This window comes from Solenopsis invicta, chromosome 11, assembly GCF_016802725.1.
Source record: "Solenopsis invicta isolate M01_SB chromosome 11, UNIL_Sinv_3.0, whole genome shotgun sequence".
NCBI lineage: Eukaryota > Metazoa > Arthropoda > Insecta > Hymenoptera > Formicidae > Solenopsis > Solenopsis invicta.
The window spans coordinates 2,089,515-2,103,880 of record NC_052674.1 but is presented as its reverse complement, the minus strand read 5'-3'; the positions used below and the strand labels follow the sequence as shown (position 1 = coordinate 2,103,880).

Below are 14,366 nucleotides of genomic sequence, written 5' to 3'. Positions count from 1 at the left end.
GAAGCTATGAAATTTACATACCCATATCAAGTGTGAGACACGCATCGTTTATAATTAATAGTTTACAGTCGAGACTCAATTCTAATGTAAAAAAAAAAAGATAACTTGTCATCAAGTATCACGTCGGAAATGAGCGCCGTGATGAAACTGATCATTTATCGATTTTTATCTGTTCGTCAACTGTTATGTACCGCGAAAGGTAGCAAAGGTACTTGGGAAATATCCTAAGATTCTTAAAGAAAAATTGACCTAATGATTCAGTGAGGCGCGACTAACATATCTTTTCTTCGTTTTGGAATTTTCTAACTCTCGATGTGTGACCAATACGCAACACGGTTTGACAGTGTAATAACTGATATGATTTTTCACGCAACCAATTACTGTCGCTGGACCCGAGCGAAAAAGACAAAGGGCAAGGACCCCGGGTGGGGGTTAGGGCTTCCCCTGCGTTTACAAGATGTTCTGGAAAGCCGACGATGAGGCCGGCATAGCGAGCTATTATATGAGCGCAGGTGTCTGTGCAGATGTCGCGTAGCAGACGGCCTGCCACAATCGTGCGTCCCGCTTTTGCGGTACCGTCTTGAAATTTTAATAAAATGCAAACGAAAGAGAGAAGTGAGTCGGCCCGTGTATCGGGGTATTCACGACGTGAATCCCGGTATTAAGTGCGATTATACAAATGTGCATGCACGCGCCATGATATCCATGCCGTGCACTTTATCGCGTATCCTCGCACGGATCCCTACGCGGATTTGACGAATTTATCGTAGATGATCTATGACTCGAAGCAAGACTTGTATGATTTGGGTTTAACGCTAGAGTTTTGGCTATTGTTCTAAATACAGTCTATCATTATATATATACTAAGAAAAAAAGTTGTTAACTTGACTAAAATTTTCAACTTGATTAAATTTCTTTAATTCAAGTATTTATATATTTAAGTTAAATGTATAAATGCTTAAATTTTGAATATTTTATGTATTTGCTTTATGTACATAAATACTTGAACTAAATAAATTTAATCAAGTTGAAAAATTTAGTCATTTTAATAACTTTTTTCAGTGCAATCTTGGCAAAAAGCATCTTATATTTTTTTTAAACATTTTTAACTAAAAGGATTTAAACAGAAATTAAAATGTAAATTATCCTTTGTTTCGAGAGCTCTTTAAACTTATGTATAATACCAATAATCTCAATATGAAATAATAGAATTTAAAATAAACGAAAAAAAATACAAGTACTTAATAATTTTAGCTAAGACTGTACCATTTGGAAGATAAATTAAAGTCCTACATAATTGTTATATGAAAATATGTCGAATATAATGTGAAAAATGTATGGAAAATATAATAATAGAGAGAAAATATACAGAATAAAATCCCTTCTGATAGAGAGATATTGAAGTTTATCGAAGTCAATACAGTTCTCGTATCATAAGAAATTTGGTTTACGTTTATTTGCTACGTCTATAATATTTGATATTGTTGAATTAAATACTTCAATTTGTACATGAATTTTTGTCTTTCAAGAAAATATAATTGGATGGGAGAAAAATAATGTTTTTATTTATATCATTTTATTTATATTACCTTTAAAATACCTTTAGTTTTAAAAATACAGTTTTGAATTTCTATATATATATGTATTATTGTCTACTTTTGTTATTTTAATGTACTAATGTGTTGATTAAAAACTTGATAGAAAATTATTTGAACATTTTTTGAATATATTTTGGAAATAGTACTCTTGAAAAATTGAAATAAATGTGTCAAGGTTTTCTCTTTTTAAAGAAATTGCTCTCAAACATATCTCTTCACTTTTTAAGTTTATCATTTCCATCGATAACAAGAAAAAAAAACTCGTTTTAGGTAGAAGGCGAGATGTTGTGATGGCTGGTAGATCACGACGTTCGAGCACAGAGCTCGAACCAGATTTATCGACGCCAACTGCCCCTAAGAGGCCCAAGCAATCCGAGACCTCACCCGAATCGTCTGGCGAGGAGAACTTAACGGAAGTGGAAAGTACCGAGACACCAACCGCGAGTGAAATATCTTTACAGGCGGAGGTCGTGGTCGTTCGAGAAGGGGAGAAACAGCTCTCAGATGTTACAGAGCAAGCAGGAACGTCGAAGCAGTCGGTTTTGATCAGTAAAACGTCCCCAGAGTCGTCCAAAGAATCGTCTCAAACGGACACGGATATCTTCGAACGAGAGAGCGTCGCCTCGACCTCTACGGAAGCGATCCCGAGCACCTCGAGGGAAGAGCAACTCGGCACGCTGAAAACCATTGTAATGAAATACAGCGATCAGGGCGAGCTCTCTGGTCCTTCCGGAAGACGATCAGAGGAGACGGTACAAAGTTTATTACTGCGCGAACATATGTCGTACGAGGATCTGTCCCTTATCGGGAACGGCGCTTACGGAACAGTGTACAAAGCTAAAGATAGAACCGGCAACGCCGTAGCGCTTAAGAAAGTCAGAATACCTTTGACGGAGGATGGTCTGCCTACGTCCACGCTAAGAGAGATTGCTGTCCTGAAATCGCTCGAACGATATGAGCACCCACATATCGTAAGTATCTTCTAATCGTTGTAACATTATTTAATCAATGTAATAATCTATGTTAACAAAACACACACACGATTATGTAAATACTTAAATACAATACATATTGCAAAATATTTTTATTCATTCTTTATGTTCTTAATTATCATATCGTAGATATATGGATGCATATTTATTTTTATTTTCCTTTACCCAGGTCAGATTATTGGACGTCTGTCATGGAGATTATCTACATTTACCGTCAAGTGACAGTACACGATCCGAAAGGCTAGACCCTGGCGTTACCCTCTGGTTGGTGTTCGAACATTTGGAAAGCGATCTCGCATCGTTCATAGCTAATTATCGGAATAGCTCGCCGCACTCAGGCATCTCGCCGTATCTCGTGAGGAAAATGTCAAAAGAGATACTCAACGGGGTAGAGTTTCTACATAGCCATAGAATAGTACACAGGGACTTGAAGCCGCAGAATCTTTTGGTAACGCGCGACAGGCAAATCAAGATCGCGGATTTTGGTCTGGCCAAGACCTACGACTTTGCGATGAGATTAACTTCCGTGGTACGTGCATATCACATAAATATTAAAGTATTACAAATGCGTTTATTGTTAACTACAAATATCGAAATTCAGATATTTTTAATTTTACGTTAGAATTAAAATCAAGATTATATCATAATTTTCTTTTTACCAAAATTTAAATTAAAATTTACAATTGATAGAAAAATATTTCTTAATTATTATTTTTATTGATGTCTATTGATTTATATATACGCATTCATAACTTGATTTTTCATTATTCAAATATTAAATTATAATAATGCATTAAAACGCTCGCCGTTTCATTTTTTTTCGGACTGCATTATCTGCGGTTCGTCTAAGCAATGTCTCGTATCATTTATTATCGCTATTGATAAAAGCTGATATTGTACATATAGGTTGTAACTCAATGGTATCGAGCACCCGAAGTACTCTTAGGATGTTCCTATGCTACTCCTGTAGATATTTGGTCTGTTGGATGCATATTGGCAGAACTTTGCAAGTTGGAGCCGTTATTCCCAGGTACCAGTGAAGGCGATCAACTGGATAGGATTTTCCAGTGAGTTGTACTGTCCGTTCTTTTTTCGAAAATTTGTATCTTCCAATATTCTTCTAAGCTATATGTTTCTCATTCTTTTATTTTAGAGTTTTGGGGACTCCGCCAAGGCAAGCGTGGCCGGAAAACGTATCGCTCAGTTGGACAGCTTTCCCACGCAGACAACCCAAACCTCTCGGTGCAATAATACCGGATCTCAATGAACACGGATTAGACTTAGTAAGGAGTATGCTCATGTTTGATCCTCATAGTCGTATAACCGCAGCTCAAGCCGTAAGACACCGATATTTTTCCGAGGAGATCGTACAATGACCATTCTATAAATTATCTAGACTTACTGCTGGAATAATCTGGCAAACCCAGACTGACATAATTATATTCAGGAATAGAAGTACATATAATACTTAAGTGTGCACTATAACAGTATGAATTATTATAGTAGAATTACTAATAATACGTTGATTATTAAATATCTAATAAAAGCCACGTATAAACTTATTGCGTATTCAGCGTATTGTATTGAAATTTTGAGATAATACAGAATCTTTGACAAATGCAGAATACAACAATATGGAAAATACATACAGCGTATCATGATTTGATATGCAGCGATACATATACGATGATATGATACGCAACAAGTCTATATTCGCCCTAATTCGAGTATTAAAAAACGCCCATGCGTATAAATGCTGAAGTACCATAAATTCAATTAGCATTTAAATTTATTATATCGTATTAAATTATACATATCGCTTATTTTTACATAACTAGCCTTGCGAAATTAAGTTATTAACAGTAAATATAACAACCTCTAACAGTTTACGAAATAAGCTCGTAATATTTAAGTTAATTTATCTGAGGTATACCTTAATGTACAATATGAAAACGAAACGATTATTATTATTTTTGATATGTTATTTATTTACGTAATGTCTTAATGTTTTAGTCACTTGTCTTTTTATGACATTATGAGTTATACTTCTTGGTAATTTTTTTGTCATAGCAATTACTACTTAGTAATTTAATTGTACGTTTATGTTAGTAATTACGTAAGATTTTTGTAGTTGCGGCGAATCCTATTAGAGGTATAAAAGTGTATGTGTAAATTGTATATTTGATACACATACTTAACTTAGTTTTCGATACAAAATTAGTGTAAAAAATCTAAGATAACACTGTATATTTTTTACAAGTAGAATTATTTTTCTAAGACTGGGGCCTTCGCGACCCATTAGCAAACACGGGAATGATTTAAAGATCTTCCGGAAGAAATCAGCTAACACTGCCATATTTTATTTGTACGACAAGCCATTGCAATCGTTACTAGCGTATTTTTATAAATGTACAATGTCGATGATACGTGTATAAAGCAATAAGTGACAATATTTATATGCCTTTAGGGTGCATTATAGTGTTAAGATGTCAAAAAATAGAATAAGCGCATTATTAAGAGAAGACTGTTCAATGAAATATAAGTTTTATAATTTTACACGTAGCATTACTGTGTTTTTAATTTTCCAAAAAAATAAAATGGAGACAAAATTAAGTTTTTCCAAAAAATATGGAAAGAAAACGATTATGATAATAAAGTATCAATGTTTTTAATCTTCTAGAAAAAATGAGAAATTGAAAGAAAAACTCGATTTTTTCAAAAAATAGAAAAGTACAATTGTAACGGAACAAACTCGTTTGATGAATTAAAATTTTTAAATATGTAAGAAATATTAAAACTATTGACGTGCAGAGAACAGTAAAGGTGACATTATTTTAAAAGAAAGAAACTTGAAAAATACGAATTAAGAAAAAATAGATAATAATCCTTTTTTTTTCAAAATTTTTGAGAATTTTTTCGAGTTAAGAAGACTATATAGAATCATTATGTCTATAAATAATTTCTTCAATATATTCGTCAGCAGATTTTTCGACTTCTTGCAATCGTAAAAAATCTAAGAAGCGATTTGTTGGAAAAGAAAGTATTTATCCAAGTAGTTTTTTTTTATTTTTGTAGATTCCAAAATATGCTTTGAAATTTGCGCCTCGAGATCTCGATCGTGGCTGCACTGACACGATCGTCGCGACCTTTGGACTGAGATAGAGTGGAATGCAGAAATAAGATGAAGCATCGAGGAGCGTGCAAAACGTGAAGCTAATAATACTTACTAATTATCGTGGTCGCGACAACATCACCGATTTTCAACATGCGGTTACTGTCGAATGTCATAAACGCATACAAACACTTGGCGATAGGTGCCAACCTGCCAATGTGCTCCGCCAGTCTGAGAAAAATGGCGTCCGAGGTGGAGAAGGCGCAGTCCGCTGCGCCGGAAGGTGACACGATATTTGGGAAAATAATACGTAAAGAGATCCCATGCAACTTTATTTATGAGGACAGCCAGGTAAACAATAGTGTGACACACAAAGATTACGTTTTTTCGTCGAATTACGTGGCAAATCAAATTTACCGGCGTCATTCAAATGCTCTTCGTCACATTTATTGTCGAAAAAAAAAGAACATTTGTTATCGAGCTAAATTTTGTAATATTGTTTACCATAATATAAAAAGTGTGACTAAAATGAGCAATCCAAATATGTTTCTAAACATAATCTAAGTTATATTATATATTATCTACTTGTGAAATATTACGTTTATGTATGCAGCAAAAGACCTATCCTGTTATCTAAAATGACTAGTTGTTTTTTGTTATGTGTGTTAACTGTCTATAATTATTATATAACCATTAACCATTTGTTGGAGTCTACTGAGTTGTAGTAGATGTTGGCATGTTATATCAGAAAGATTATGGATTGAAATATTTTTATTTAGACACAATGTAAAAATTATTTTATATATATTGATTATAACTGGATAAATAATGACAAATTTTAATTGTGTAACAATGTTTTATATTTTCATTTAATAGGAATATTCATTTGTTTTTATTTTATGAAATATTGATATAAATATTTAATATTAATTTATTGAACATGTTTTATGATTTGCAGTGCGTTGCATTTGATGATATAAATCCTCAAGCACCTGTGCACTTCTTGGTAATTCCACGAAAGCCAATTTCTCAACTCTCCAAAGCTCAAGATGAGGATGAACCTTTGCTCGGTCACCTAATGAACGTTGCTCACAAACTTGCAAAACAAAAAAATTTGACAAAAGGATTTCGCTTGGTTATTAATGACGGAAAGCAGGGTGCTCAGTCTGTGTATCATCTGCATCTGCATGTTCTTGGTGGTCGGCAAATGGAGTGGCCACCTGGCTAATGTGTATGTTTAAGTGATTTCCTTAAGTCTTTATTTTTTATCAATAAAGTGTTAAAAATATAATAAAGGGTATAAAAAATGTGTATTATCAATAATTAAAAACATTTATATATTAAAAACAAAATTAATTGATAATAATATATATAGTACTTTTTATAGTTTTATTCTTACTTATAGAAGCAACAAAAAATATGTTTACTAAAATAGTTCATTTATTTATAGTTTACATGGTTGGAAAAAGTAACTCCGCTATTTATCTTCTTTCATATACTTCGTATACAAATTCAATTCCATTTTCTTCCTGTATACCTTGTGGTACCGTTGGATCTCTGGAATTATTATTAGTTGTTACAAGGCAGTTGATATGACACATCAAATCTAATATAGAAAAATATTAATACTCACTCGACCAATACAAAGTCGTTTGGAATGAGAGGAAAGAACGTATCACATTCATATTTTTTCTTTATACGCGTCAGATACAATCGTCCGAAATACGGAGATTCTATGGCGCTCTATAAAATTGTTACAACAATTACCATCTAATTTAAATTTATATTTTTAGTGTATATATATATATATATATATATATATCCCTTTGCTATGAAGTATCTGGCCTGTTTTTTTTAGTTACACTTTTTGTATTTTTTTCCCCTTTATTTTTAAGCCGTGAGTACTTATTTCACATTAAATGTAGAAAATTTAGATTTTTCATTTATTTGCAGTAGCAACAATTCAATTATCTAATTAGCTTGTTATTTACTATGATATTATCTATCTATAAATATTATATAACTTTTAAGCAATGCGGTAGTGTCGCATATATAACTTACTCAAGTCTGCTGAATTATAGTGCAGTTATAGTATTGTACAACTAAGAAAGACTTACCTATCTTTTAAAAATGTATTAATTTGTTATACAAAGTACCTTGTACACACTACTTCCTCCTATCACCCATACTCTTTCCACTTGATTCTGCATTCCTGAAATCACGTCAAGGGCGTGTGGTATGCTCTTGCACACTATTGCCTCATCTTTATAATCCCTAAAATTTATATACAGTCTATCGATTTCTGAAGAATAAAATTTTCTTTTGCATCTTTTATTTCGTTCATAATTACAATGATTGTGAAGACAACACCATGTTTATACGATCCTTCAGAGGTCGATACTTCTTGGGAATGCACTCCCACGTACGCCGGCCCATAAGTACGACGTTCTTTTTATTGTTTTGCTTCGTGTCGGTCGTCATGCGCGTGAAAAACGCCATTTCTGTCCTAAATACAAATTACAATTCATTCAAATGTTCTGTCGAACTTCATCGTATGTAATTTATTAATAATTTTACTTTAAGCGCCAAGGTAAATCACCATTTACTCCAATGCCCATATTCTCACATGCTGCAGCGATTAGTTCCAATTTAGGTGGCATGTCAAAAGATGCTCTTGAGTAAATTCGATACAACAGTCCTGGACCATGTATGAAATCATTAAATTTCTATTTATTTAAACAATTTTAATTGGTTAAAAAATTTTATTTGGAAAAGGTTTTATTACTCCATTAAAAAAATTTTAATTTGATTTAGAAAAAATTGAGAAATATTAATATTGATTGATTATAACTGTTATTTTAAAAGAGAGAAGTAATTACACAGATAATCAGCGATTAAAAATCGTAACGCAGTTAATTTTTAATTCCCATATTGTCAAGTAATTCCAAGGACTACGTTTCCTTTCACTTTATCAATGCCAATAATATAAAAACTGCTATAAGTCAGTGTTTGCTCTTAAACATTTATTTTTAAAAATGTATAAATTGTATTTTTCTAATTATAAATATCTGTAAAAAGATTTGTGTAAATTGTATTTAAAACAAGTATATATTTTTAAGAATGATATTTTTGTTCTACTAAACATATCAGCTAAAAGTAATCAAACTTAAAAAATCTACAGACTTATTTTCTTTTTTCTTCTAATCCACAACAAATTTTAGTCAGTATCCAAATTTTGACAATACTTTGAGATGTGACACATACATCCTTAAGTAAAAAGCCATTTATTTTTATTCAGAAGATTGGCATGATATTTTTGCTTTGATTCTTTTGATCTTCTATATTTTCCCAATTGTACCAATAAAATTAAATAATAAAAATCTTTTCTTCAGTAGAAAGTGCTGATATACGTAAACACTTTACATAATTATTATTATGCCTTTCTTGACGTCAGATAAATTCTTTTAATCAAGATTCCATAATTTAGTACAAAAATATTAAATAAAGAAATAAATACGTTAATTACTTGAACGAAAGGTCTAAATTGTTTTAATGTTGATCACCACTCATTGAATTTTTCAAGTATCTTCTTAAGAAACTTATTCACTCTACTTTATCACCGTTCTACCGATTATCACGAGGCAAACCAACCAGCGAATACTAACGGTCGAACTATTCATTCGAATATCTCCCCCCCACTATTCTATTTTGTAATTCTTAAAGAAGAGAATGCTATCTTAAAAAAGTGATATTTCAAGCCATTCTTTTGGTTGTCTTCATCACTCTTTGAAAAGTACAAAAAGGAAAAATTTTTTTTCATAACGTGTAATGTAACAACGGATACAGAACAGAAACTTTTAAACTAGGGGGCTTACAGCATATAGGGGACTTATTTTGCTGATTTGATTCCAAATCGATAGTCTGTTCTTTTTAGCTATAAAGAAAAGATAAACTGTGCAAGAAATGCAGCTTAAGAACAAATCACCGATTCGGAGTCGAGTCAACAAATCGAATATGTTAGGCTCTCAATAATGACGTCATAAGTCTGTTCTTTTCAGCTAAATTTCTCATTTTTTTCCTTTTTCTTCAATGTAAATAGACATAATGCTATTAACATTTCAATCGAATTCGGTTTGTTATATAGCAAAATAGATACAACTTACGTGGTGCATATTTACTGCTAAAATTGAACAACATTGCAGTCCTCAAACTGGTCCCAAATAAGGACTAGTACTTCGCTCACTGTAAAAACTGTATGTGTTGTAATCGGATAAATCTTGTTTTTTTTTCGAATAATTAATGAATTAAATGTTATTCTTTGTAAAAAAAGCTATGAGATCTTTTCTTTATGACTATGTTATACTTTTTAGAATTAACATGAAAAATGTATATATGTATAAAATCCATTTTAAATCTATAAGTTTGTATCAGATTCCAGTACAGAATTCTGTTTACAATTAGATATCATATATTTTAATATATTTTTGTGTGTTATATAATTACATACCGCGACACATTTATTATTAATTTCTATCGTAAAATTTTCTTAAATACTTTTCGAATGATTTCACTTGACATTGTTAGATAGTGAAGATAGTTTGATAGAGAACAATAGAAAACTATTCACATTAGTGAATTCACGAAATCCATATTCAAAACAATGAGATTTTTTTCTATCGAAAATTTTCACTTGGAATCATTCTTGCAACAGTGTGCATCACGAAATCCATATTCAAAACAATGAGAGATTTTTTTTCTATCGGAAATTTTCACTAGGAATCACTCTTGTAACAGTGTGAATTTTAATTTTTTAGTTTTATATTCTGCGATACATAAACAGAACTTTATCTTAAATTCTGACGCAAATTGCACATGAATGAAAACATAAAAAAAGGAAAAGTATGTATATTTAACTAGAAGAACAGACCTAAGGTTAACCAAACTTTGAAGTTTACGGCTTGTGGCAGCACGATCTGCTCTAGTGTGATCAGCGGTGATCAGCTTCAGAAAGATTTGCCGTTTCGTCAAGTCAACATTTATTAATTAATCTTGACCCGAACATTTTCGTACGAATTATCTTCTCTCGTTTCAACCTTGCGATCCTGTTCAAGAATTTAGTACAACTACAAGTAAGTTGAGGATTCGTATATTAACAGAATACAATCGTAAGAGTAGCATTTACATAGTATATGTATTACTGCCTTTGTGAATGTGTTGCATCAATAATTTCCAAATATCACCCTACATATTTGGATGAGATTTTATTTTATGCCAATATTAATATTATTCCGCTTATAGAATTTTTATTCCATCTCACTTGTGATTTAATCACTTTCCATTTCAGTGGAGGTTATATTATTGATTTATGTCCATATTTTCACCAATATATATTAACTTTAATCTCAGTTTAACTTATTCTATTTTTTTCTAATTTTTAGAACTAGAACAAGATAAAGAGTAAGTTAAACTGAGCTCAAAATTAACCTACAAAGGTTGAAATGAACATTTACCTTCTGCACACACAATTTGACACGAATGACGTACAATTCTTTTTCTCTGAAAAACTAAAACTCGGTATTCATAGTCTGTTCTTATATTTAAGACTGTCTTAAGTACTCTTTTAAGATGTTATTAATCAATCACAGAGTATTTTAAGAGATTACTTATGACAGTTTTGAAATAAAATTTAACTATGAATATTAATCCAAGAGCATTCTGATTAGTTATAATATTTATATATAATTTTTTAAAAATAAACCATTGCATAAATTTATAGAGATATTATATGTGAGTCATTGAATTTTTTATACTTGTAAAAGTAATAAAAATCAATTCAGAATTGGCAAATTTATCAGATGTTCTCTCAAATTTAGGTTTTATTATTATCAAGAATTTTTAAGAGAAGATAAAAATATAAATATCCCCTTCCTTAATAATGCTTCTAAACTTTTTTCTTTTCTGAATCTTTCATGATAATAAGATTCACAAAAATTTGGAAGAAAATTCTCTATTCTAGCAATTCTATTCTAAAGTGTCATTATTTAACATATATCAAAAAAGTGCTAAAGATGTGTACAAAAGATTAATACAAGTTTATTATTAGAGCATGTGTTATTTCTAAGTAATAATCTTTGTGTATTTTAGAATGTCTAACCGAGAAGGAGGTAAGAAGAAGCCCCTAAAGGCACCAAAAAAGGAGTCTAAAGTTATGGATGAGGAAGATGTGGCATTTAAGCAAAAGCAAAAGGAAGCACAAAAAGCCTTAGCTGAGGCAGCAAAGAAAGCAAGTCAAAAGGGTCCTCTAGTTACTGGTGGCATTAAAAAGTCTGGGAAGAAATGATCGTAAAAAATAAACAAAATATGTGATCCACTGTGCCCATAAATGTTCCGATTATAACAATGATTTTGAACTGAACCATCATTACATCAGACTGCAACTTCTTTTTAATGTTCCTTAAATATTTTGAGAGATGCTTTAAACTTGTAAATATAACAATATTATGTATATGTTCTCCATTAAATTTTTATAAAAATTAACACAAGTCTTATATAATGGCATTTATTAAATAATGGATTTTTATATGTTTCAAGTACATTGATTCACAGGAAGAGGGAACAAAATAATAAACGTATAAAACTCTTTGAATCTATCAATTCTTACACACTACATTTGAAATATAATTGTTACATTATTATTATTATTTAATATTCAATTATTACTTTTGTTTATTATTAATAAAAATATATGGTGTAATTATGTCAAACTTTCTGATTTTTCATGATTGTGACAAAGATTTTAAACGACAAAAATCTAGAATTTTGTTAGATAATGATTATCTTAGATACATTTAGATAGCGTTCAAAATTAGGGTGCACTCACATGAGATGCGGAATGGCGGAACTGTGGAACGTTCGTAATTGGTAGCGGCTTTATTCTGCCGATTTCGCTCCGCTAAAGTGTATTTTCCTATGTCCCCATTAAGCGGAAATTGCGAAATGCGTAATTAGCGTTGATCAATCGCAAGAGCCTTCCCGTAAATCACTTATATGAGATCTGCCGGAATAGTGTTTATCATTGGCTTGCATTGATTGCGCATTTACAAGTTCCACTCCATGGGACATAGGAAACAAACTGATGATCGGAAATCACAAACATATACCCTACCCAACAAAATATTATTTAATATTAAATAATATTCTTGAAATATTAGATTTAATGTTAAAAATATTATATTCTTGAAATATTATTTTAATATTATTTTAATTTTTAATAATATTCGTATAATATTCTGAAAATATTGTAGCTCTTATAAGGTATAGGGATGCCTGCATACCGATTGTGTATGTGTACCAATTTTGATTTATATTTTCGCTCTTGCTTCAAAAGATAGATACATATACAGAATAACAACACAATTATTTATCTGCCATTGCAGCAATAAAATCTGATAAATTATTTATTGTTATTTGCGGGTTTAAAAAAAAAAATTAAAATCATAATGCATTTGATCAACGAAGACTGCATCAGAAGATTGCAAAATTATATATTCTGTTACAATTGCAAAAAAAAAAAGAAAATCACAATCCTGTAGAATAAAAGTACGCAGAAAAAAACTTGGATAGGATAGATTTTACGAGAAAATCGAAAGGAAAAAGAGAAGAAAAAGCCTGAGAATGGCCATATCCACAATTTAGTTGATATATATATATATGTATAATTTTATATATATATATATATATATATATATATATATAAAGGGAACAGCCACTGGGAACGTGCCCATTTGGCTAATTTAGCTGATATGATTCGAGACGCCATACGCCATCTCTACAACGTAAACATACACTACGATGCCAATGCTGCCAATGCATATACATACAGTCGGAAAGCACATCAATCGCGTTTGTTGGCACACCTGGCGAAGGGATGAATGCCGAGCGCGCGTACACGAATTTTAATTTTTTTCTATCCTAACGGCTTATCCGCGATTTATTGAGTCGCAATTTATGCGAGCGCAATCAGGACGAGACACAAATACTGAAATGTGGGGACGAATAAACAATAGATATTCGTACAAATAAATTGACTCACTATTCGCTGATCGCTCCGTCCAGCTCCGTCTCGTAGTCTCAGCCGCCGCTTTCGAAGATCCAAGATCCTCTCGATTCATACTTTTGGCACACACGCGCAACACTTGGTTCGTTTTCAGCACCTCCGGTACTAACGCCCGTCGAAAACTTGAGATACGAAATACGGAGCAACGGAGAAGACGCGATTGAACGCGCGATACGACTTCGTGCTATCCCGACCGATCATTGTCGTCTGAGCGACACAAAGGATCCAAAATTCTCCTCACGATGATTCGTCTTGATTCATACTTGGCACGAACGCGCGAGCCTTCGTTTTCGGTACTTTCGAAACCCTCCTGGTACTCACGCGTCTCGGAAACTCAGAATAAGAAGCAACGGAGAAGCTGCGAAACTCGATTGAATGCGACACGATTTCGCATCATGCATTCGACACGACGAATGTCGGTACAAAGGCCGACACTTCACTTTCGGCAGTCCACGACGCTCTCTCGAAACATTCGCTCGCATCAAACATTCGTACGGGATGACGAGGATACGAATTGAAATGCGCTGCGACGCACCGCGACCTTCCGC

General features: G+C 32.1%; 4 protein-coding genes across 16 annotated transcripts in view; 3 read left to right on the top strand and 1 right to left on the bottom strand.

The window, feature by feature from the left end:
- LOC105196992 (cyclin-dependent kinase 4) overlaps positions 1–5,152 on the top strand; it is a 105,670-nt gene extending 100,518 nt beyond the window's left edge. For 7 of the 9 annotated variants that reach the window (XM_011163174.3, XM_039455155.1, XM_026130785.2 and 4 more), the window contains 4 exons: positions 1,869–2,569; positions 2,760–3,119; positions 3,497–3,657; positions 3,744–5,152. In XM_011163174.3, coding sequence (XP_011161476.1) covers positions 1,869–2,569; positions 2,760–3,119; positions 3,497–3,657; positions 3,744–3,966 — 1,445 coding nt within the window. In that variant the 3' untranslated portion in view covers positions 3,967–5,152. Of the gene's footprint in view, positions 1–1,868; positions 2,570–2,759; positions 3,120–3,496; positions 3,665–3,743 lie in introns of all 9 variants that reach the window. The other 2 variants (XM_026130787.2, XM_011163178.3) reach the window with 2 other exon arrangements.
- Positions 5,153–5,700: 548 nt separating this feature from the next.
- On the top strand, positions 5,701–7,854 carry LOC105196986 (histidine triad nucleotide-binding protein 1). Of its 2 annotated transcripts, XM_011163164.3 has the most exons (3): positions 5,701–6,053; positions 6,661–6,933; positions 7,153–7,854. In XM_011163164.3, the coding sequence occupies exons 1-2, from the start codon at positions 5,856–5,858 to the stop codon at positions 6,928–6,930; spliced, it is 468 nt and encodes a 155-aa protein (XP_011161466.1). In that variant the 5' UTR covers positions 5,701–5,855; the 3' UTR covers positions 6,931–6,933; positions 7,153–7,854. The 2 variants fall into 2 exon arrangements, with proteins under 2 accessions (XP_011161466.1, XP_011161465.1); XM_011163163.3 differs by lacking the exon at positions 7,153–7,854 and having other exon boundaries at positions 6,661–7,025.
- LOC105196987 (dihydrofolate reductase) lies at positions 7,073–14,357 on the bottom strand. 4 transcript variants are annotated; one of them, XM_011163166.3, is made up of 7 exons: positions 10,630–10,746; positions 9,866–9,944; positions 8,280–8,400; positions 8,053–8,208; positions 7,859–7,976; positions 7,336–7,445; positions 7,073–7,259 (listed from the first exon to the last, which is right to left on the bottom strand). In XM_011163166.3, exons 2-7 carry the CDS (start codon positions 9,897–9,899, stop codon positions 7,184–7,186), a joined length of 615 nt encoding a protein of 204 aa, XP_011161468.1. In that variant the 5' UTR covers positions 9,900–9,944; positions 10,630–10,746; the 3' UTR covers positions 7,073–7,183. The 4 variants fall into 4 exon arrangements, with proteins under 4 accessions (XP_011161468.1, XP_011161467.1, XP_011161470.1 ...); XM_011163165.3 differs by lacking the exons at positions 9,866–9,944; positions 10,630–10,746 and adding an exon at positions 13,795–14,357; XM_011163168.3 differs by lacking the exons at positions 9,866–9,944; positions 10,630–10,746 and adding an exon at positions 9,229–9,774.
- LOC105196988 (translation machinery-associated protein 7 homolog) lies at positions 10,642–12,342 on the top strand. The gene is made up of 2 exons (XM_011163169.3): positions 10,642–10,831; positions 11,847–12,342. The coding sequence occupies exon 2, from the start codon at positions 11,848–11,850 to the stop codon at positions 12,040–12,042; it is 195 nt and encodes a 64-aa protein (XP_011161471.1). The 5' UTR covers positions 10,642–10,831; position 11,847; the 3' UTR covers positions 12,043–12,342.
- Positions 14,358–14,366: the final 9 nt, after the last annotated feature.